At 35.3% G+C, this 23,737-nt stretch overlaps 1 protein-coding gene and 5 gene segments (V, D, J or C); 1 reads left to right on the forward strand and 5 right to left on the reverse strand.

Annotated features, from left to right (window-relative positions):
* Nucleotides 1-434: 434 nt before the first annotated feature.
* LOC122356651 lies at nucleotides 435-2,248 on the reverse strand. The segment is given in 2 exon segments: nucleotides 435-967; nucleotides 1,164-2,248. Coding segments are annotated over 2 exon segments (366 nt in total).
* Nucleotides 2,249-9,321: 7,073 nt separating this feature from the next.
* Nucleotides 9,322-13,156, forward strand: LOC122356618 (interferon-induced protein 44-like). Its single transcript, XM_043255548.1, has 8 exons — nucleotides 9,322-9,705; nucleotides 9,942-10,425; nucleotides 10,519-10,570; nucleotides 11,402-11,597; nucleotides 11,743-11,895; nucleotides 12,004-12,175; nucleotides 12,518-12,618; nucleotides 12,710-13,156. The coding sequence occupies exons 2-8, from the start codon at nucleotides 9,948-9,950 to the stop codon at nucleotides 12,893-12,895; spliced, it is 1,338 nt and encodes a 445-aa protein (XP_043111483.1). The 5' UTR covers nucleotides 9,322-9,705; nucleotides 9,942-9,947; the 3' UTR covers nucleotides 12,896-13,156.
* A 135-nt stretch (nucleotides 13,157-13,291) lies between these two features.
* LOC122356645 lies at nucleotides 13,292-14,964 on the reverse strand. The segment is given in 2 exon segments: nucleotides 13,292-14,160; nucleotides 14,236-14,964. Coding segments are annotated over 2 exon segments (384 nt in total).
* Nucleotides 14,965-17,537: 2,573 nt separating this feature from the next.
* On the reverse strand, nucleotides 17,538-18,562 carry LOC122324462. The segment is given in 2 exon segments: nucleotides 17,538-18,159; nucleotides 18,235-18,562. Coding segments are annotated over 2 exon segments (384 nt in total).
* Nucleotides 18,563-21,715: 3,153 nt separating this feature from the next.
* LOC122327065 lies at nucleotides 21,716-22,380 on the reverse strand. The segment is given in 2 exon segments: nucleotides 21,716-22,026; nucleotides 22,240-22,380. Coding segments are annotated over 2 exon segments (351 nt in total).
* Nucleotides 22,381-23,061: 681 nt separating this feature from the next.
* LOC122327073 lies at nucleotides 23,062-23,668 on the reverse strand. The segment is given in 2 exon segments: nucleotides 23,062-23,438; nucleotides 23,532-23,668. Coding segments are annotated over 2 exon segments (417 nt in total).
* Nucleotides 23,669-23,737: the final 69 nt, after the last annotated feature.

Raw genomic sequence — 23,737 nt, forward strand, 5'->3', positions numbered from 1 at the left:
AGTAATAGAGAGCTGAATCTTTCAGAGTGGCTGCTTTAATAATGAGTTCAGTGGATGTTCTGGTTGTTGAAGATTCAAAATGAGGATCTGGTATATGACTCTCATCATCTCTTGATCGTGCACCTTTCCAAAGTATATACTGTGGCTCGCTGTTAGGGTACTGTCTGTACCAATAAAGATCAACATATTCACTGCTTGTTTCATACGAGCAACTCAGTGTCACCCGGTTGGTTTCTTTTTCAGTAATAACAGCTTGATTTGGTTCAATGTGATCACCAAGAGCAGCTGTAAAGAAATTAAAAAGTGGTATGTAAAACTTAAAAATTATAATAATATTCTTTAAATTAAACACTAATGTTATAAATGCATATAAAATACCACTAATTACCTGATGCAACTATGAGAATTAGTACTACTGATGTCTTCATCCTGAATGTACTGATCAGCTGTGTGCGACTGTTCAAAATCTTTCATAGTCACATGCTGTCACTTGTCACATTTCAGCTTTGTGCCCATGCTTATGATGTTGTTCAGCGTCATAAAAAGTGCTGCCCCCTTGAGGCCTTCGTGCGCACTCTCAAAGGCTGATCCGATCTGAATTTTGTTCTCCGTTTAGCACTGAGTAGGTTTTTGTACGGTGTTCAAGCGTTTCCTGTCTCTGTGGGCTGCAGTGCGCAGTAATACACAGCAGAGTCCTCCACATCTGCAGGAAAGATTTCTAGATTCACCGTCCTATCTTTATTAACTGAAGCTGTCAGCCGAGGATGAGGAGGCGTAGCGGTTTGATTCTGTCCCGACTCCATGATTAAAACCAGAAACTCCGGCGTAGAGTTGTGGTAATGCCGATACCACTGTAGATTATTCATTGACACTGTGTACTGGTATTTACAAGAGAGCGTCACTTTTTCATTGGCCTTTGCATAGACTTCAGGAGACGTTGGGGTAATGCTGTCTTGAATACTCGCACCTGAGAAGAATGTTCTTGAATTAGCATTTTAAAAAGAAGTCAAGTCTAACCACATTGATTTCTGTAGATCTATAGATTGTTTCAAAGCAGCTCATCAGAAATAAACAGGAAAATAGCAGTTACCAAAGTTCCAAAGCAATTTAATGACTGCCAATCTGTAAAGAAAGGAAATGTATCTATAGAACTGAAATCTTACCGATGAATGTCATTAAAACTAGTAGCAAACAGCAAGCCATTGTTTAGAATGATGAGTTCCTCACTGAGCTTTGCAGGACTACCATAACAGCCTCCATACAGACAACTGAAGCTCCCAGCTAGTGTTTTCAGCAGCCAATCATATGCAGTGATGTCTCTGGCAGGTGTCACCAAATGCTATACAATTCAAGGGGCTGATACATACTCAGAAACTGGTGTTCCTGTACAGTAGCTCACTGACTTAAAAAGCCGCTGTTATGTATATGTACATTTTATAGCTTAAAGTGCTGTGTATATAGCAAAATATAAAATCAAAATCGAATGTGAATGATTTCAGGTTGGCGTTTGTTCCTTTAGGTAAGGTTTATTCCATATTGAAAAAGTTTTAATCTATAGCCAGGTTTTATTTTCAGTTTAATATTGATTTTAATTTTCTTAGGGAAAAACTGCTCACCCATGCTAATTCAGAACATATTAAGATGTATTAATATAATATAACAAATATTTTACTATTATTACTATATTTTATCAATTTTTACTATTAAGATATTACATCGATTTAACAAAGTGTACAGTAAATATGTAGCATTATATGTTGGTCGTAAATGTTTTCATATTATTTTGTAATGTAAAATGTAAAACTGTATATGTTTTATATATTATGAAGTGCCGAACACAAAATAATTATATAAAAACAGAATATGTAAACTGTGAATATATAGAAGCTTATCAGAATACATAATTCTGAGTGTGTATATTAAGTAAATCAAAATACATATTTATATTACCTACATATATATTTATGTAGCTATTAATTCAAATAAATATGTGCCTACATATTGCAATTTAAATTGATGTATTCAGAATTATAACTACATATTTACAATGAACTGCAATATTCAGACTTTAGTTTTACTTCTAATGATTTACATATTAAGAATTTTATCTTCACATTCTGATTTGCTTCTATAAATTAATGCTTACAACTACAATTTACATTTGTATATTAAGATTTTATATAATTCCTGTTTGTCACTTCGTTATATATGCTTTAGCTGTTTTATTTAACAGCATTAAATAGGGTTACCTTTATCGCATACAAATAGTGAGAATGCAGCTACTAACTATAATGCAGGTTGTAAAGTGCAGGTTTTGTTTGGATCCACAGTATCCTGCTTTCACAGTGGGCCTCAGAGCACAGAAGTACACCGAAGCGTCAGACAGATGAAGGTTCTGGATAGTCAGCGTTGTTCTTCTTGCAGCAGAATCCAGCTGTGACTGAAATCTTCTGTTGGGGAAGGCTTTGGAATTGCCTCCATTTCCAAAATTATGTCTTACCAAAATAAACTGTGGAGATGAATCCTTCGTTTGCCTGTACCACAGCAGAGCAGGCATGGAGTCTGTCGTGTTATATTCACAGCTCAGACTCGCAGTCTCTCCTGTGTAAGCTGAAGAAGAGCTTGATGAATGACGCACAGTGTGTTGTCCTCCGCATTCTGTGGAGAGAACAGAGCATTATTAACTTACGCTGCGTCTCGCCTCACTTTCTCAAACAATAGAAATAAATAAATAGTAAGTGGCGTACCTAGAATGAATACGACAATAAGCATATCACACATCCACTGTCTCATTCTGGATCAAAAGCAATTTGCTACTGAGAACTAGAAGTAAATGCTTCTGACTGTCTGTACTGCTGGCTGTGTTTCCTTGCATCGCCCTTGTAGGTCAAAACACTCCCTGCTGGCGAAAAGAAAAATGCAGCATTATTCTCATCTTTATGATCATCTCATGAACTTCATGAAAAATATCAGCGTCGGGGCCAAAAGAGAGCATAGAAAGATTAAAACATATTCATGACAGAAATCAAGAAATTATCTTTGCGCTGTAACCGATCCAGTATTTTATTTTAAACAGCAGAGGATTATGGGAGAGTATTGTCACTCCTGTATTTCTTAATTACTGTAAATGGCAAGAGAGGGGTTTTTTTTTGGTTTGTTGGAAGTGGCAGAAAAAGGACAATAGAAAAACGGATTTTTAAAAAAAGGATTTTTTTTTTTTGTTTAAAACCCGGAGGGGAGATTATGTTGTTGTTGTTCATCATGAGTCAGTGACTCAAGTGTGGCCGTTCTCTTTAACGAAATATAAAGGGGATGTTTTGGAAACAGCTAATGAAAGACGTATTATATGGACCTTGGATGGGATAACTAACAATTTTCAATGTAGCCTATAGTTTCAGTGCTTGAGCTTAAAATTTTGAAATGTTTAAGAATGTTTGTGGAATATTAACATTTTTATCTTGCAACTGACAAGCTACAAGTTATGTGTGGAGATATTTACCCCTAATTGTTGTGAATAAACTTCACAAATAAATTAGGCTCTTGGAAAATCCTCATGATCTAATACAGTAGACTTGCAATTTTTAAATTAAACATGTCACCACTTAATCAGATTATAATTGGATTTTGATGGGTATAGGGGAAAAGGTTATATGATACAGAAAATAAAACTATATTCTGCTTTCTGATATACTTTCTGATAGATAGACTATACAAAGAGGACAAAACTTATGTACAATAAGTTATGTACAATAATAGGTATTTAACTATAAAGTTGCGGAAATCACATTGAGTGAGGTAAAGGATAAAAAAATTAATTTACATTTAAATGTAATTAATATAAAAAATGTATTCATTTTAAAATCTCAATAAGCTTAATTTGGCCAGTGTACTTAGGCTAAAGAACCACTAGATGGCAGATTAATCCTAGTATACTATTTTTGTGCTCTTTTTTTTTTAAATTACAATTTTTTTTAAAGTACATAAAGTCAAATGTATATTAGGGCTGTTGCACTGTTCATGTTACAATATCTTAAATTGTTGAATGAACATTACATCATTAGATCTAATGAGCAATTACTGTTTGTTATTGCTCTGTGTCTTCTCTACTGTATATAGGCACGTGTTTTTGTACAGTGTGTAAAGGTTTCCTGTCACTGTGGGCTCCAGAGCACAGTAGTACACAGCAGAGTCTGTCACTTTGACGGAGGAGATGATCAGATCCACACGGTTTTTCTTTTCATTCAGTCTCGCTGAAAACCGAGAATCCAGTTTCTCTGCGCTCTGGACCCGTCCGGAGGTTTGCAGAATTAATAAAAGATATTCAGGAGCTGATCTGGGATATTGTCGGTACCATTGCAAACTAATTGCAGTTGAGTAGCTACAGGACAAAGTTATATTGGTGCCCTCCTCATTAAAGGCTTCAGTTTGGTCTGATGTAATGAGACTTTCAAACCTTCCACCTGAAAATTATGATAAACATAATTGCATAATGAAAGACAAATTGCGTTTTAATGAAGCCATTTAGGAAGTTCCATGTAATGATAAATTATACTCACTCCCAACAGCACAGAGCAGGATAACTGTGATGAGCAGCATGGTGCTGAAATGGCACGTGTATGATGGCACTTGAGATCTTTACAGCTGTTGTAGCTCCTCCCCCTGTGACACGGAGCGAAGTCTGAATATGATAAACCCATGAGGATCTCAAGCTGTCGGGTTTTTGTAAAGCAGCTTTTGATTTTCTTTCACTGTGGTCTGCAGAGCGCAGAAATACACTGCAGAGTCTTTAACTGTGGAAAAGGGGATTTCCAAATCCACCCGATTTCTGTCCACGTTCAGGCGCTCGTCTGAAGTCTGTATTACTTTTCCAGAGCTTTGTAGGATGAGCATGAGGAACTGAAGAGCTGACGTATGATTTTGTCGATACCAAAGGAGACTGTATGCCGAGGAATAACTACAGGATAGTGTTATGTTCTCAGTCTCTTTTACATGCAGTTCTGCTTGTTCTGGGGTAATGGATTCTGCATGAGTTACGTCTTAAATGTTAAAAAAAAAAGAAAAAAATAGTTATATATATATATATATATATATATATATATATATATATATATATATATATATATATGTAATAAGATAAAAAGATTTATAGTAATACAGAAAAATATACCCACCTGCAAGGCTTAACATCCAAATACCTATGTACAGCAACATAGTGAGACTATGCAGAGCAAATAACACTGAAGTCTCATCTGGAAGCTCCTCCTCTTATCTCAGTATGGAGTTTTCTTTGCAGTAATGTAGCCAGCCAATCACATAGTACAGGAACTTGCTACTGTCGGGCATATGGCAATACCTATTCACGTTTTCGAGACGTACTGCTGCTGCAGAAATAGCATATAAAATAACCTGTAGCAGAGTTATACATGTCGAGCTGGGGAAGGTGGAGGTTTTCAGGGAAACTGTGAAAGTGCACTGCAAAAGTCTAAGGTGAATGCCAGAGAGCCATATAAATGCAAAGATGTGAGCTCATTGGCTGCATATGCAGCATGAACCAATCAGCTTGCCAAAGCATTTAACTCTGAATATCGGCAGTTGCATTAATTAATTATTGCCTATTTACATAGTTCTCATTTAGGCTACATGCTGCTGTTTATGTGCTGCAGGTGTTACCATATCCTGCACTTTGACTCTGACTTTTTGGTTTATGAAGACACAAATGTGGTTTGATATTTATTCGATAACTCACAGTTCAAAACCAGTTTTCTGAGTGAGTTTTTGTAAAGCCTCTCAGGCACTTTGTATCACTGGGCTCCTACTCTCAGAGCACAGTAATAGAGAGCTGAATCTGACAGAGTTACACTCTTAATGGTCAGTGAAGTGGATTTCTGGGATGTAGTTGATGTAAATTGTTGGGGGTTCGGTATGTTCTCACGTGTCTCTGATCGTCCACCTTTTAGCAGTATATATTGAGGCTCTGTGTTTGGAAACTCTCTGTACCAGTAAAGGAGAACATAGCTGCTGCTTGTGTCATATGAACACTCCAGTGTTACAGAATCTCCTTCTGTGCTGGTAACACTGGTCTTCTGGTCACTTGGGCCAATCCAGTCTTGACCGATTACACCTAAGAGGAAGGCACAACTTCACTATTAAGATTTGTACATTATACATTTAAAGTTCTGAATAATCATACAAATGTATTATAATTGTGTGTTGTACCTGATGAGGTGAGAATGAACAGCAGTAGATATTTTTCCAGTTGATGACTGAGTGTTTCCATGACCGCATCGGAAAAGTCTTAACGTGTTTCTTGAGAGCTTGATGTTTAAATATCACGGGGTGAATGATGAAACAGGAAGTACTGCTTGTCACACAACATCTGCATTGCTCAGAGGTCGCAAAAGGATCAAATATTTTAAATTAGTTTTCTGTTCCTTAGGCTTCCAGCAGATGGCGATGAAATATCACAGTTCTTTACTTCAGCTGAGTATAATTTCATATATTTACTTCTGTACATGAAAGCTTTATATCTTGTCAGGGTACTGTATATAATTACTAAAGCCTTTAGTAAATTATGAATCGATATAATTGCAATAGTGTTCTAATTGTTAACTTTGCTTTCATAAATTAGATAAAATTGCATTATTTATTTGTTTATGTAATGGCTGATTGGAAAATATGTAGATAAAATCTGTATGATCTATACTAGATTCAACTACAGTATTGCTGTGTGTCAGGTTTTTGTACAGAGATCTTGTGTTTCCTGTCACTGTGGGCACCATGGCACAGTAATACAGAGCAGAGTCTTTCAGTTTAGCAGAGGAGATCTCCAGAATCACGTGGGTTTTCTCTTCATTCACTTTCCCAAAGAAACGAGGATCTCGATCCACAATTTCAGACCTTTGCGAAACTTTTCCTGAAATATGTAATATATCCAAAAGAAACTCAGGATCTGATCCGGGATATTGTCGATACCACTGCAGTGTGGATGCTGAGGAGTAGCTACAGGACAGAGTAACATTTTCTCCCTCTTTCTCATAAACCTCAGTCTGGACTGGTGTGATATTTGCAAAACTGCCACCTTCAAAATCATCAAACAGCACAGAGAAAAAGAATCAAAATTCATGGAAATGTGTCCATAAAACTAAGCCAAAACAAACTTATTAATCTCAATTTGCCAAAATAGTTGAAAAAGACAAATAAATAGAATACTTACATAGAAAGAAACAAATCAAACCGGTTAAACAGCACAACATGATGATGATGAGTAGGATAATGAAACTGTTGTTCGGCTAAACTTTCTGTTCCTCCCTTGTCACACAAACTCCTCCCCTGAAAGCTGTATTAAAAAGAGCACTGAAAAACTGAATGAGCAGCAGTATAGAATCATTTAACAAACCATTCGTTCCTTGTCAAGTACAGGAGAAAGTCTCAGATTTACATCTACCTTAAAATTTGCAGACTATAATAGATTAGGAGACGAGACTTGCAGGGCAGGAGTTTTAATGTAGTACCACTGGAGTCAATACAATGAGTTATCATCTTACTGTACTGTTTCCACCTAAGTACATACTTCCTTTTCCTCGAGCAGGTGTTACAAATATTGTGTTTGTGAAAAAAGTGTTGAGGTTTTACACGATCACTGTGCTCCTACTCTCAGAGCACAGTAATAGAGAGCTGAGTCTGACAGAGTTACACTCTTAATAGTGAGATCAGTGGATGTTTGGGATGTAGACGACTGAAAGCGACGGTCTGGTATATTCTCATAACTGCTCCGTGATCTGGCACCTTTATACAGTAAATATTCTGGTTCTCTGTTCGGATACTGTCTGAACCAGTAGAGATAGATATAAGTGCTGCTGGCATCATATGAGCAGCTCAGTGTTACACGCTCTTCTTCTTTTCTGTAAATAGTAGTTTCCTTGTCTTTTGGTTGAATGCTGTCAGATAAAACACCTGCAAGAGAATTGGAAAAGTTTTACAAAAAGTAAGCTGGGTTGTCCAAGAAGTCATCACATTTCTAAATTAAAAAGACCATAATGAAAACAGTTTCTTGAACAAAGTTGATACTGTTACTGTAATAGAGTAACATGCAAAACATTATAAAGTACAATATATTTGAGTCTACTCCGATTTAATGTTTTATACCTGAAGCTGTTAGGAGAATCAGTAAAATGCGTGTCTCCATGTTGGGAAGATTTTTTAATGTGCTTGTTTGATTGTAGTAACCTTTTGTGAAGTTGCAGTGTGGGTGTGGTTTATTTAGACCACTTTCTGTGTCTTTCCTGATTAAAAAAAAATGATTGATTGTGCCTTCATTAAAATACATTTTTTAAATTAACAATTAATTAAAATTAAAAACTACTTGAGTAATAGCTGAGGACATATCTTGCTCCACTTATTCAGTTTAAGCAAAATGTTACTACAAGGATAACTTAAAGCTAAACAAAACCTATAGGCTGTTTATTAGATTAGAATATTCTATATTTGACAGTATTTGCAGTCTGGTGTAAGTCTGCATGATCATCCATATTTTAATTATGATCATGATTTTTGCTCCTTCCAGTTTTTAAGCATAATCGTCTGCAATATTTCTCAACTGTTTTTTTTTTTCTTATCATTTGCTTTGTATTGCATTGGTAACAAGTTTTCAGTTGGGCTTCTTCTCTCAAATAAGAAGGTGGTATAAAATGTATTTCCCACTGACACCCACCCACAAGTCTACAAGGATAAAACATTTGTGATTCTTAAAAAAAATATGATGGATCCCACAAACACACAATTAATCTTTTATTGTCCGCGCCTCAGTTCCGCGGTAAACGCGCAATTCTTTCGGCTAGTAGTAGACCTACACGTTTAATGATAAAACTACTATAATAATAATAATAATAATAATAATAATAATAATAATAATAATAATGGAATAGATAATGTTTATTAGTTGGTTACTAGTTTTATAGAAGATATCTCTGGCTATCCTTCAAATACGGCGTCATCGTCTGCGCAAGCGCAGCCCGTGTATTTTACACGTACATTTAGAGCAGGAACATCGCGCCCCTGTATTTACCCTAATTGTGGATTCATTAAAAACAAAAACTATTTTTATTGAGCTTTTATCTCCTTCGTGCGTTCGTTCACCCGTCACGTGACAACAACGTCCCAGAAGTTCTTGCAACCTTTACCCCGTATTCAGTTGTACTGAAGTCATACGACAGCTTTATCTGATAAGGCATCTTTGTTTTCCACCACACCTTTCGCATCAAGGGCTGTATAAAACAAAGAGTTAATTATTTGCGAACTGGACGTGTCTAGTTCTGATAATAAACTGGCAAAAGAAAATACGGGACACACGACGTCCCTGCTGTCGTTGCTGTAAGTACTCTCAGATATTTCTCAGCTTGGCACGCGTTACTCTGCCAAGTGTGTTCCCAGATATCAGTTTGACTTTGATCAGTCTCTTTTTTTGTGTTACATGAAGTATACAAGTTAATCATCTAATCTGCCAAAGGCGTTATTCCTAATATCAATAATTGAAGGAGTTTGCTCTGTAAGTGATTTTCTGCAGCTGGCAGTACCTGTGCCACCACTGCATACTTCTAGTGGTGAGTCATATTTTTGGCACAAGATAAGTTGCGTTTTTGCGAAAACGAAAGTGAAAGCATTCTTTTTCCGAGTACAGAGTGAACGCAAGCAAACATTTGTTCGGAGGTGAGTTGATTTCATATGTTTTTTTTTTCATTACGTTTTGTTTTGCATACTTAATGTAACGTGAATATTTGCGTTCCTTGGATCCTCGCACGTGTATTTGGGTGGAGGCGGTAATCTATGTCTATATGATGTCTACATACAAGTCTACATATATTTCAAAACACTTTTAAAGTGACACTTACGTTTCATTCATTACTGCAGCATGTTTTAAAATGTAATGGTTGGATGTTTTTCAGATCACTATGAGCACTGTGACATCAAGCTTGAATAAATGGCAGAAGAATAAGCTCTGCTCATTGCTCAACCATGCTAACCTCTGCCTGCTGTTCAAAGCCAGTGTGCATGGGTTCACTGCTGCTGCATTTCACCAAAAGTGCAATATGCAGGGACCAACTGTCATTGTAGCTTACAATAAGGCTGGATACGTTTTTGGAGCTTTCACTAGCAAGGATTTCCGCCAAACCAACCAAAATACTGCGGATGACAAAGCTTTTCTCTTTAGCTTTAATGACAAAGAAATGAAAGAGGATCCTCTGCGTGTTGTCAGTGGAAATCCCCAGTACGCTTTTACTGACAATGGTCCAAACTTTGGCTCTTTAGTGTTTCTTCACAATAATACAGCCACTGTCCACAGTAATCCAGGAACATACCAGTTTGTTCCACAGAAGATGCATGGGAATAACTTACAGCTGGCAGAATGTGAGGTGTACAGAGTGGAGGGTTTGTATTGTTTTCAGATAATTGCTGAGAGGGTAATTTACTCAATGTAAAGGTTTTGTGAGTAACTTGTATTCTGGACTAAATTCTCCCTAGATAGCAGAGGACTTATGGAGAAACCATGGAGAAATGTGCAGTGGAACTCTGAGTGAGTAAAGCAAACCAAATGCACTATCTTCTGTAAACTGAACTCATTATTTAGCGATAACCAATTAAAAGTGTGAAGTGACGTATGGCCAAGTATGGTGACTCATACTTGGAAATTTTGCTCTGCATTTAACCCATTCATGTGCGCACACAGATCAGTGAACACACACACACACGCACATCCTGATATTAATTCAAAACCTTTATTTTGACCATATCTCTATACCTAAACCTAACCTTACCCATGAGTAATGGCTAAAATCAGGAAATTATAGATTAATGACACTGATGTGCAAGCACCAAACACGACTCCTTCAAGCTTTTCCATGGGACTAAAAAAAAGTGTTTGCTGTTACATTTTGGAAGACATTAAATAAAGTAGACGTATCTGTGATAAAACGTCCTTCACGTGGCTCCTGAGGATGAATAAAATGCATTACCAGCACTTCCTACAAACTTGTTCTTTTTCTTTCTTTCTCAGAATATATGCAAATTTATTGATATTTTGCATTGATGTTGTATGTACCTTCCTTAATATTGATCTATTTCCATTTATCAGTGCCATTGTATATGCATTATCTGTGCATTATCTGTTAAAAAAAAACCTTCCATAGCAGTTCTGGCAGATTATGTAAGACGAGTTTCATGATTAGCGATGAATGTGGAGGACAAAAAAAAATGCAGGTCACATATTAGAAGCACAAAACAAGGACTTATAAAGAAAATTGTCTGAGGATTATTCTAAGAGGAGACTAATCTAATTGCTAATTTTCCTTTTTGGGTGAACTAACTCTTTAAGGAATTTGCTAATGGTAATTAATTAATGTTTTAGGAAGAGACAGGCACACTTGAGCACCATCTCTAGCTGGAAGCCTTCTGTTAACTCAGTCAAACAGGCTCGGATTCTTTTGGTGGGTCCAGTAGGAGCTGGGAAATCAAGCTTCTTCAACTCCATCAACTCTGTGTTCAAAGGTTATGTGAGCATTCAGGCTAACACTGGCATTGCTGGCACCAGTTTGACTACTCAGGTAGACATGCGTCCTTATTATCTTCTGATGTTTTACAGTGTCAGATATTTTGTGAGAATTGTGACTAATTATACAGTTGTGCAATTATAATATAACTAGTCTAAGTGTATACTGGAAATGATTGCTAAATATTTGTTTCATGTAGTTCCGTACCTACTACATCAAGCCAAGCAACAGTGTCACCCATGTCCCCTTTACTCTGTGTGACTCGATGGGTCTGGAGGACGGTGAAAACTCTGGTCTAGATGTAGAGGATTTTACCAGTATTTTGAAAGGTCACGTTCAAGACAAGTATCAGGTGAGAACTTACAGTGTAAACTTAGTCGTTAATAGGTCTGCAATGTCAACTTTTATTCAATATTTTCTTTCTTAACGATTTAAAAATTCTGTCTTTCTCCTTTTTTAGTTTAACCCATTAGTGCCTATACAGCCAGGCTCCCCTCATTTCAATAAATCTCCTGGCTTGAAGGACAAGATTCACTGTGTGGTTTACGTGATTGACATCAGCAGAGTCAAGCTCCTGCCTGACAAAATGATTGAGAAGTTTGTGGCTTTTCGAAAGAAAGCCAACCATCTATGTGCGTAACAATTTTGAACAGATTTGAATTAATTTCAGTTGACATGAGTGTGTTATACAGATTAAATTATGGAAATTCAGTCTTCAGTACACTTATACATTGTTCTAAATGATCTTCTTTTGTTATAAGCAGTTGAAAGAAATACACAGAGGTTTGGAATGACATAACAGTGACTAAATAATTACAGGATTGTTGTGATGGACTGTCCCTTTAAATTCCGTGCTCCATAGAACCTCTTGTGGGGTTTGAGTGTACAACTAACATGAATCTTTATTCACTGGGTAGGATAGGATGGTGGTCTCTGTGATGTGATAGCATATAAAGTGTTGTTCTTTACTTCAGCTATTCCTCAGCTGGTTCTGCTTACTAAGGTGGATGAGGCCTGTCCTTTAGTGGCAGAAGACGTGAAAAATGTCTACCAGAGCCACTATATCAACACAATGGTATGAATGAATGTACAGAACTTTGTAGTAGCCTAAGTATTATGTAATGTGTTTGTTTCACATGTTGTCTTGATGAATTACTTTGTGACAGATGCAGGAGATCAGCACTAAGCTTGGAGTTTCTCTGTCTGCTGTGGTCCCAGTGAAAAACTACTACCAAGAACTGGAAATAGACTCTCAAACTGACATACTGCTTCTGAATGCTGTGGTTCAGATGCTCAGAGCCGCTGAGGGCTATTTTGATGATTTTTACAATCCAGAAGAAAAGTCTGAGTAAGAAAAAAAAAATTCCTGTCTGACCAAGAGTTTCTGAACATAGTTAGTAGACTGAAACAAATGGTGTAGAAACAATTTTCCAGTAATAATTACAAAAAAACAGTAACAGTAAAATATTAATTAAAATTAAAATATAATTAAATCAAGAATAATTAAGTAGAAACACAAAGAAAAATCGATCTCTATCTTAATCTATTGAATGCTAATATTGTAAGATTGCATTTTCAATCAGTGTATAATAAATAAAAAATAATTATGCTTATATTGATGTTATGTTTCTTCCTTCACTAATTCATTTTATCAACAAGTGTGACCGATTAGCCTATGTTTAATATGTTACTGTAAGAATCATAAACAAAAAAAAGTGCAGTTTGTGCCTGTGGCATTATATTTGCAGTGTAGTGTTGGGGTGTGCTGATTGATGTCTATATAAATTATGGGTCAACTGCATTTTGTGAGGGGAATAAAAAAAAAATATGAATTGTCATGACAATTAATATTAGTTTTACCAGATTACACATGAATGCAGGGGGCAAAGTGGCAGACTTTTGTTGTTCCTGTAAATGAATGCACATTAATTTTTGATGTAGTTATCCTCTCATAGGCATCCTGTCTAAACTTTTTTTAATGTACACAGCACCCCCCAGTGGTGGTGTGATTTATTCCACCAGTCTAACAAGGATAGTGTATGTGTGAATCTGAAAATATTAGGATTATAAATGTAGACTTTTTTAATGTTTTCATACATGAGGAAAAATCTGGCAATATAGCCTATATAATGATATGATCTCAATCAATAATAAGCAATTATTAATCAATATATATACATATAATGCTGGAAAGTGTATACTAAATGTGAACGTAACATTACTCCGTGTGGATACTATTTTTTGTTTTGACATCTCTTTTTGAGAATATAGAGTCAGTGAGGTTCTTGTACGGTGTGTTGAGTGTTTCCTGTCACTGTGGGCCTCAGAGCACAGAAATACAGAGCAGAGTCTGATTCAGCAGCAGAGGAGATGATCAGATCAACACTGTTCTCTTCTTTTCTGGGACTGATGGATATTCCAGGAACTGGAGGATCTGCATGAGTAACATATCCTGAATAATCCAGGATGAGGAACTGTGGTGCTGAACCTTCATATTGTCGATACCAGTGAAGAGCATCAACAGAACCAGTGTAGTTACAAGAGAGTTTGACGCTCTCAGTCTCAGTGGAAAATACTGCATCACTGTATGGGGTGATTACATCTTTAGCTCTGTTTCCTGGAAAAGAAAGCTTATTTAAGCATGTTTAAAATGTTTAGGCATTGAGATGTAATGAAACAAGTAAGAATTGACCTTGAGTTAAAGTCAGCAGTAGAAGCACACAAGTGAACATGATGGTAGTCTCTGCTTGTCTCAGTGATCTGATGCTGATTATCACTCAACTAATCTGTTTCACAGCAGACCGGTCTTAAGCTCCTCCTTTTGACAGAACCCTCTTAGAAAACACAGGATCGATACCTAAATCTGCTCGCACTTGTTATTTTTAAAGTAATGTAATATCTCAAATGTTCATTGTATCTGCAGGTATAGGATGTGTTTTTACACAGTATCATTCCTGTTTCCTGTTTCAGTCCTTTTGTCCTCCTCTGTCCCAAACACTTCAGTTTGGACTGCTGTGATGACATTTCCCATGTTAAATTAATATTTAAATAAATTAATATTTATATAAAATAAGACGACAGTAAGCACAAATGATAAAATCCTGACACTTTTATAATTTAAATTCTTCAAACAATGTTTAGAAAAGTGCTAAATTGTATAAAACACTACTACATCTTACTCAGTTTGGCAGGACAGGTCAGTGAAGCAAATGGGCAATTTATCATTTATGAATCACCATCAGTAAGATTTTCATAAAAAAAGTTAACCAACAAAACTTTATTTTAATAGTTTCAGATAAGTTTTAGCAGGTGTTACCACCCTGTTATTCACAGAGACTTTGTGGCTCACATAAAGAAAAACTGTGGTTTGATTTTTAGTGGATTAAATGCTGTTCAAAGCAATTATTGTGTTTGAGTTTTTGTAAAGCCTCTCAGGCATTTTGTATCACTGGGCTCCTACTCTCAGAGCACAGTAATAGAGAGCTGAATCTGACAGAGTGACACTCTTAATAGTGAGATCAGTGGATGTTTGGGATGTAGTCGACTGAAAGCGACGGTCTGGTATATCAGAGCCGCTGTATGATCGAGCACCTTTATACAGTATAAACTGTGGTTCTCTATCAGGATACTGTCTGTACCAGTAAAGATAAACATTATTGCTGCTTGTATCATAAGTGCAGCTCATTGTCACAGACTCTCCTTCATTCATTATTATATTTTCTTTTTGTTTTGGTTCAATGCTATCACCAAATATACCTGCAAGAGAATAAAATATGTTTAGTAAAAGCTGAATGAAAGCCCTGCTCTTTCTGTTGTTACAGTACAACAATATATGATGTCAGAATACTAATTTAACGTCTATAAATAAATATACATGTAATAAACACTTTGAATCCACAATATATTTTAAGTTAAGTGCTGATAAATGAAGTGCACTTTACCTGGAATTGTTAAAAGAAAAAGAAGCAAAATATTTATTTCCATGGTGAGAAATTTGCTAATAGAATAAACCAAAATATATATGCCTAATGATCTGAAGTTAAAGATAAATGTATGAATGTGATGTAGAGTCATTTGAGCAACTCTAATGTCTGTAAATGTGGGTGTAGTTTCTGATGTTTAGACCACCTCCTGTCTTTCCTCATGAAACATTTCCTCATTTAGAGATAAGTGTCAGCTAACATGATTTCCTCTTGATCTGTTATATAAAGCTCAGAGTTACTGTCTCTGCATGCTGTGTGTAGGGAAAGTAAAGTTCAACATTATTTGCTCAGTTCAAACAGAATGTATTGTTTCCGCTGCAACTTCACCCCTTTCATAATAGAGAAATACATTTGCAAATATACTTCCAACAAATTAGTGGAAGATAATCGTTAAAAGACATGTCTGAAATATTTTCCCAGGTTTACTCTATATTGGCTTCTACGAAGACTATGACTGAAGAGCACGAATAAAGTGAGATATTTAGTCACTAGAGATATTAACTATAGTCCACATTTTAATAGTCATTAATGTAACATTGCCAGTGCATTGTATTCAAGAGTGTGCATCTGTATTTTGCATGCAGATTCCAAATCAAAAAAGTATTTCAAATCAAAAGTAATTCTGGATCAGATTTATGTTTATATGTATAATTGTTTTACTTCAAATCTGTTTAGAAGACATGCTTGGTACATTCTTCTGTTGCTGTGTGTCAGGTTTTTGTACAGTGATCTTGTGTTTCCTGTCACTGTGGGCACCATGGCACAGTAATACAGAGCAGAGTCTTTCAGTTTAGCAGAGGAGATCTCCAGAATCACGTGGGTTTTCTCTTCATTCACTTTCCCAAAGAATCGAGGATCTCGATCCACAATTTCAGACTTTTGTGAAACTTTTCCTGAAATATGTAATATATCCAAAAGAAACTCAGGAGCTGATCCGGGATATTGTCGATACCACTGCAGTGAGGTTGCTGAGGAGTAGCTACAGGACAGAGTAACATTTTCTCCCTCTTTCTCATAAACCTCAGTCTGGACTGGTGTGATATTTGCAAAACTGCCACCTTCAAAATCAAGAGTTAAAGATTGAATTCATAGAAATGCAGTGTACATAAAACTGAACCAACGCAAATGATTACAATTACAAAATGATGGCAAAACCAAATAAGTGGAATACTTACATATAATAGAACAAATCAAAGCAGTTAAACAGAGCACCATGTTGATCATAATCAAGTTGTAGATCAGCACAAGATGTTCTTGGAAAACACAGATGATGTCTCAACCAAACTCCTCCTCTTAAACTAAATTAAAACGGCAGAAGTACTTTTGAAGAGTTGATGATACGCCTTTTTGTTTCAAGCAATACAAATCTTTAATATTGACAATTAACATCCATTTTATGTCTAATAAAAAACTTAATGCAAATCTTTGTAACAAATATTTGTTTTGCAAGACTGTAGTTTATATATGTATGATGTTAATTGGCAATGTAAGTGTAAACGCATAACTGTGTCATGTTTGAAGTCATATTTGAAGATGATATAAAAAGATGCATCTGAATGAGAATATTCTGGTTTTGGGTCTACTATTTAAAAAAACAAATGATGCAGTTTAATTGTAAAATACCTATGTTCACACGCTGGCAAAAAGGGATTTTAGCATTAAAAAAATCTATTTTGTAGAAAGGTTTATTAAGACATGCCAAAAAACTTTGAATATTAATTTTAATATTGAGGTTTGTGCTGATGACATTATATATTGAGTGTTGAATAATATCTATTGATCCAGTGCATTTTATGAAGAAGAAAACCTGTTTAGGCCCTTTGAAATCTGTTACAAAACTATTCATTCCTGTCATGTCTGCTGTTTTGAATTATTAGTTTTCACAACATTTTCACGACAGCTTCACCGAATCACACAAACACAGAAAGCAATAGAAACCATCTTCTGTTGTTCCTTGCACATATGAATATTTTAATGTACAGAGCACCCTCCGGTGGTGGTGTGACAAACATTTAGTCTTCCATTGACAACATCCACAGCCAACAGTCTATCAAAGATATAACATCTGAAAAATGTAAAGATTTATAAACGTTCATTTTTTTATTAATATATTTTCAAATAATAGTTCTAGTTATACAGTAATACTTGATCAGTGGTGTCATTCAACAATCAGAATACATTACATATAAGTAAGAAATACTAAAAAGGTGAAAAATGTATATTTGAATGTAATATTCCTCTGTGTGGATACTATTTTTAGTTTTGACATCTCTTTTTGAGAATATAGAGTCAGTGAGGTTCTTGTACGGTGTGTTGAGTGTTTCCTGTCACTGTGGGCTGCAGAGCACAGAAATACAGAGCAGAGTCTGATTCAGCAGCAGAGGAGATGATCAGATCAACACTGTTATCTTCTTTTCTGGGACTGATGGATATTCCAGGAACTGGAGGATCTGCATGAGTAACATATCCTGAATAATCCAGGATGAGGAACTGTGGAGCTGAACCTTCATATTGTCGATACCAGTGAAGAGCATCAACAGAACCAGTGTAGTTACAAGAGAGTTTGACGCTCTCAGTCTCAGTGGAAAATACTGCATCACTGTATGGGGTGATTACATCTTTAGCTCTGTTTCCTGGAAAAGAAAGCTTCTTTAAGCATGTTTAAAATGTTTAGGCATTGAGATGTAATGAAACATGTAAGAATTGACCTTGAGTTAAAGTCAGCAGTAGAAGCACACAAGTGAACATGATGGTAGTCTCTGCTTGTCTCAGTGATCTGATGCTGATTATCACTCAACTAATCTGTTTCACAGCAGACCGGTCTTAAGCTCCTCCTTTTGACAGAACCCTCTTAGAAAACACAGGATCGATACCTAAATCTGCTCGCACTTGTTATTTTTAAAGTAATGTAATATCTCAAATGTTCATTGTATCTGCAGGTATAGGATGTGTTTTTGCACAGTATCATTCCTGTTTCCTGAGTCCTTTTGTCCTCCTCTGTCCCAAACACTTCAGTTTGGACTGCTGTGATGACATTTCCAAAACTCACACCTGCAGATAGGAATATTTAAGTTGAAATTAATACTAAATAAAAACCAAAAAGCATAATTTTCAGGATGTTGTTTATTTCAAAGGCAGGTCAGTTACTGAAGTAAGATTCAATCCTTGTCTAGCACTTCCACTTAAAGATACAGACTTTATATTCAGATAATCTGCTGTAAAAGTGTGATTTGTGTTTTATTTTTTATAAGTTTAATCTATCGCCTTCTTCAATGTTTAGAAAAGTGCAAATTTTATAAAACGCTAGTACATCTTACTTAGTTTGGCAGGACAAGTCAGTGTATAGAGGACTATATTTTAGGGTGAAGCAACAGTTTGAAGTTAAAACCTCTTAATACTAAATCTGGCTTTTAGAGATGCGCAGCTTTTGGCCACAAAAGAAGTTAATTGATGGACTTGTTACTGAAGTGGATAGGACAGTGAAGTGAGTAGAGTAGCAGAAATCAGAGGTGAGTAAAACACCTGAAGAATTTCCCTTTGACTGGCTTGCATTTAACTTTCCATTTGACAGACACCGGAAGACAGGAAACCAGACACAGAGATGACTGGAGCACACATCAGTCTTTCTTTCTTTCTTTCTTTCTTTCTTTCTTTCTTTCTTTCTTTCTTTCTTTCTTTCTTTCTTTCTTTCTTTCTTTCTTTCTTTCTTTCTTTTCTTTCTTTCTTTCTTTCTTTCTTTCTTTCTTTCTTTCTTTCTTTCTTTCTTTCTTTCTTTCTTTCTTTCTTTCTTTCTTTCTTTCTTTCTTTCTTTCTTTCTTTCTTTCTTTCTTTCTTTCTTTCTTTCTTTCTTTCTTTCTTTCTTTCTTTCTTTCTTTCTTTCTTTCTTTCTTTCTTTCTTTCTTTCTTTTGTACTGTGACTTGATTGGCTCTTGATGAGGTGCAGCTGATCAGAATTTTGGGGACTGTGAGTGTTGTGGTTGGCTGGTGGGTGAGCTGGGCGGTGGTTGGTTGGTGGAAGAGCCTGGCTGATCCATTACAGGACTTAAGTCACGTGGAATACCTTTGAATAATTGTGATGTTTTTTTTTCAGCTGTTTGGAGTCTCAGTCTGATGAATTTTCTGCCAAATTATTAGTAAGTAAGTGATGTAATTGCTTCAAATCTGTTCCGATGAAGGACATAACTCATCACGGATAGCATGAGGGTAAGTACATTTTCATCTAATTTTCATTTTTGGATGTACTATTCCTTTGTTCAAATAGGGATTTTAGAATTAACTACTTTTTTAGAATCTCTTTTGTGGGAGTGTCTTGAAAAAAGTATTGGTGTTGTAATCTTTTTATACTTTCCTCTTAAGCACAGTTCTTTTCTCGCAGCAGGTGTTACTATATTGTGTTTGTGAAAGAAGTCTTGTGGTTTGCGGAAGATATAATTGTGGTCTAATTCTTATTTGATACATTTTTAAAGGCAAAAAGCTTCATGTGAGTTTTTGTAAAGCCTCTCAGGCATTTTGTATGACTGGGCTGCTACTCTCAGAGCACAGTAATAGAGAGCTGAGTCTGACAGAGTTACACTCTTAATAGTGAGATCAGTGGATGTTTGGGATGTAGACGACTGAAAGCGATCTGGTATATTCTCATAACTGAATGATCTGGCACCTTTATACAGTAAATATTCTGGTTCTCTGTTCGGATACTGTCTGAACCAGTAGAGATAGATATAAGTGCTAGTGGCTTCGTATGAACAGCTCAGCGTTACACGCTCTTCTTCTGTTCTGTAAATAGTAGTTTCTTTCTCCTTTGGTTGAATGCTGTCAGATAAAACGCCTGCAAGACAATCGGAAGTTGAACAGGTCAGCTGGATTCTACACGTATACTAACACTTTACATATGAATAAAAATCACACTAGTAAACAGTTTCTTCAACAAATGTGATGCCATTATTTTAGATAAGTAAAATATTAGCATGGGCAAACATTTTTATGTAAATTCTATTTGAATCTGCTCAGAATCTATGTTTAATACCTGGTGCTGATAAGAGGATCAGTAGAAAGCATCTCTCCATGATAACTAGCTTGCTGCTGTATATAAAGTTGGGTTTCAGGGTAAATGTATGATTGTAGTAACATATTATGAAGCCGTAGTGTGGGTGTGGTTTGTTTAGACCACCTTCTGTCTTTTTTTTTTTTTTTTTTTTTTTTTCAACTGAGATGTCAAGATTGATTCTTGTTCAAGTCTTTTCCTATGCTAATTCAGTTTTATAAGCAAAATGTATCTTATTTTCCTACTATTAGGATAATTCAAAGCTAAACAATTATACGCTGTTTGAGTAAGAATATTCATGTTTAATATTGAGGTTTGTGCTTGCAGCATTATATATGGTGTCTTGATTGATATCTATTGATCAAGTGTATTGAGCAAAAACAAACCACTTAAGACCTTTAAAATCTGTTCTAATATGACTGATTCAGTAAATATAACAATTTTAGGGGAAACATGTGAACCTGCTTTTTGGCATTATTCACTTTCATTACATTTAAGCACATTTTCACCAAATCATACTAATGCAGAGGGCAACAGGAATTATCTTCTGTTGGTCTTTGCACACGATAATTAATTTGTGATTTATGTAGGCATTATCTCTGAAATGTTTTAGTGTACACAGCACCCCCCAGTGGTGGCATGACAAACATTTATTCTCTTATTGAACATATCCATGAGTCTTTCAAAGATAAAACAATTGTGAATCTGAAAAATATCATTAATTAACATATTTTAAAATAATAGTCCTATAGTAGTTATATAGTGATATTCCATCATTGGTCTCATTTAATAGTGAGCATTTATCAGTGTGTGTGTAATTAAAAGACTAAACGGTTTGAAAATGTATGGTCGAAAAAGAATGATACTATTTTTTGTTTTGACATCTCTTTTTGAGAATATAGAGTCAGTGATATTTATATTTTTAATAATATTTTAATATAGATTAATAATATTTGTGTGTTTTATAATATCTAAATTCTCGGCATGAGCACTGAATAACAGACACAGTGATAGTAATATTTATTTATCTTAGTTAAATTCTAGCAGGTGTTACCATATCCTGCTGTGGTTTGATAGTTAGTTGATCAAATATGGTTCAAAGCAATTATTGGGTGTGAGTTTTTGTAAAGCCTCTCAGGCATTTTGTATCACTGGGCTCCTACTCTCAGAGCACAGTAATAGAGAGCTGAATCTGACAGAGTGACACTCTTAATAGTGAGATCAGTGGATGTTTGGGATGTAGACGACTGAAAGCGACGGTCTGGTATATCAGAGCTGCTGTATGATCGAGCACCTTTTCTCAGTATAAACTGTGGTTCTCTATCAGGATACTGTCTGTACCAGTAAAGCAAAATATAGTTGCTGCTTGTATCATAAGTGCAGCTCAGTGTCACAGACTCTCCTTCTTTACGAATTACATTGTCCTTGTCTCTTGATTCAATGCTGTCAGCAAATATACCTGTAAATAAATTATAAAATAAATTATTCTTTAGGAAAGTTAAATTTAAGCCTGGTCTTGTTTGTTGTTACAGTACTTCTATAAAAAATAGAATGTGTTATGCTATAAAATATAAACCCTCTGCCATATAATTGAAATGAAAATTAATTAAATGCACGATTAACCACGATTTTGAATCCTTAGTATATTCTAGTCTAGTGAAATGTACTTTACCTGGTACTGTTATAAGAATTAGTAGAGCACATCTCTCCATGATGAAAAATATATTAATGAACTATAGGCCTATTATACTGGATGCTTAATGATTTTAAGTTGAAAGCAAATCTCTCAAATATATTTATAAATGTGGGTGGGGTTTCTGATATTTTAGACCACCTTCCGAGTTTCCACACTAAAAACTAAGACAACAGTCAAATAATAGGGGTTTCTTTTGCTCTGTACTTGATCTGTTATACAAAGCTTGGTATCTTTTGATAATTCTGCCTTTTGTGTTCTGTCTTTAAAGAAAATGCCATTAGAATTTTCAGTGTAAACCATTTTCAGTACAAACTAGGTATTGTTTCTGTTGTAACTTCACCCCCTAGTGGCAGATAACAAACATATACATGTATCACGGAACTGAGGGAACTGATGCATTCAAAATGGAGATTAAAATTGTTCTAACTATACAGTGGACATGAATTCAATAAACCTTTCAAGAAATATTTTCCCAACTTCAAACTATTTAATTGCTTGTATTTTTGTAAAGTGTTTTTGGGTTCTTGAAAGGTGCTATAAATTTTTAATAATAATAATAATAATAATAATAATAATAATAATAATAATAATAATAATAATAATAATAATAATAATAATATTTTAAGAATGGAAATAATACTAGTTTACATCAGAATAAACTGTCTTCCATCACCAGAAATTAATCTTGTCCAATTGTTTCATGTTTAGCACATGATGAATTGATCTGTATTTTGAATACAAAGCTCAGTGTAATTCATAAGCAAATTACAATTTGAGAGCAATTCTGAATATATGCCTTCACATGTAAGATGCAAATTTGCAACTTAATAGTGTTTCAGGTTCTTGTACGGTGTGTTGAGTGTTTCCTGTCACTGTGGGCTGCAGAGCACAGAAATACAGAGCAGAGTCTGATTCAGCAGCAGAGGAGATGATCAGATCAACACTGTTCTCTTCTTTTCTGGGACTGATGGATATTCCAGGAACTGGAGGATCTGCATGAGTAACATATCCTGAATAATCCAGGATGAGGAACTGTGGTGCTGAACCTTCATATTGTCGATACCAGTGAAGACTCTCAACAGAACCAGTGTAGTTACAAGAGAGTTTGACTCTCTCAGTCTCAGTGGAAAATACTGCATCACTGTATGGGGTGATTACATCTTTAGCTCTGTTTCCTGGAAAATAAAAATAAAATTAATAATATACAGTATATGTATTATTTAAATATTTAAAATGAGAATATTATAATGAATACGTAAGGTTTTTACCTTGAGTTAAAGTTAGCAGTATAAGTAGACAAGTGAACATGTTGATCTGTGATGCTGTTTGCTGAGCCTGTGCTCTACAGGCCTGTGATAAGCTCCGCCTCCTAACATAATTTTATAAATGGCAGAAATTGTGAAACACTAAACCAAAAACACTTGTGGTATTGGAATCGAAATCTGATTTGTGTTCAATATGTACCTTTCTTTTT

This window comes from Puntigrus tetrazona, chromosome 2 (assembly GCF_018831695.1).
Source record: "Puntigrus tetrazona isolate hp1 chromosome 2, ASM1883169v1, whole genome shotgun sequence".
In the NCBI taxonomy this organism is placed as follows: Eukaryota; Metazoa; Chordata; class Actinopteri; order Cypriniformes; family Cyprinidae; genus Puntigrus; species Puntigrus tetrazona.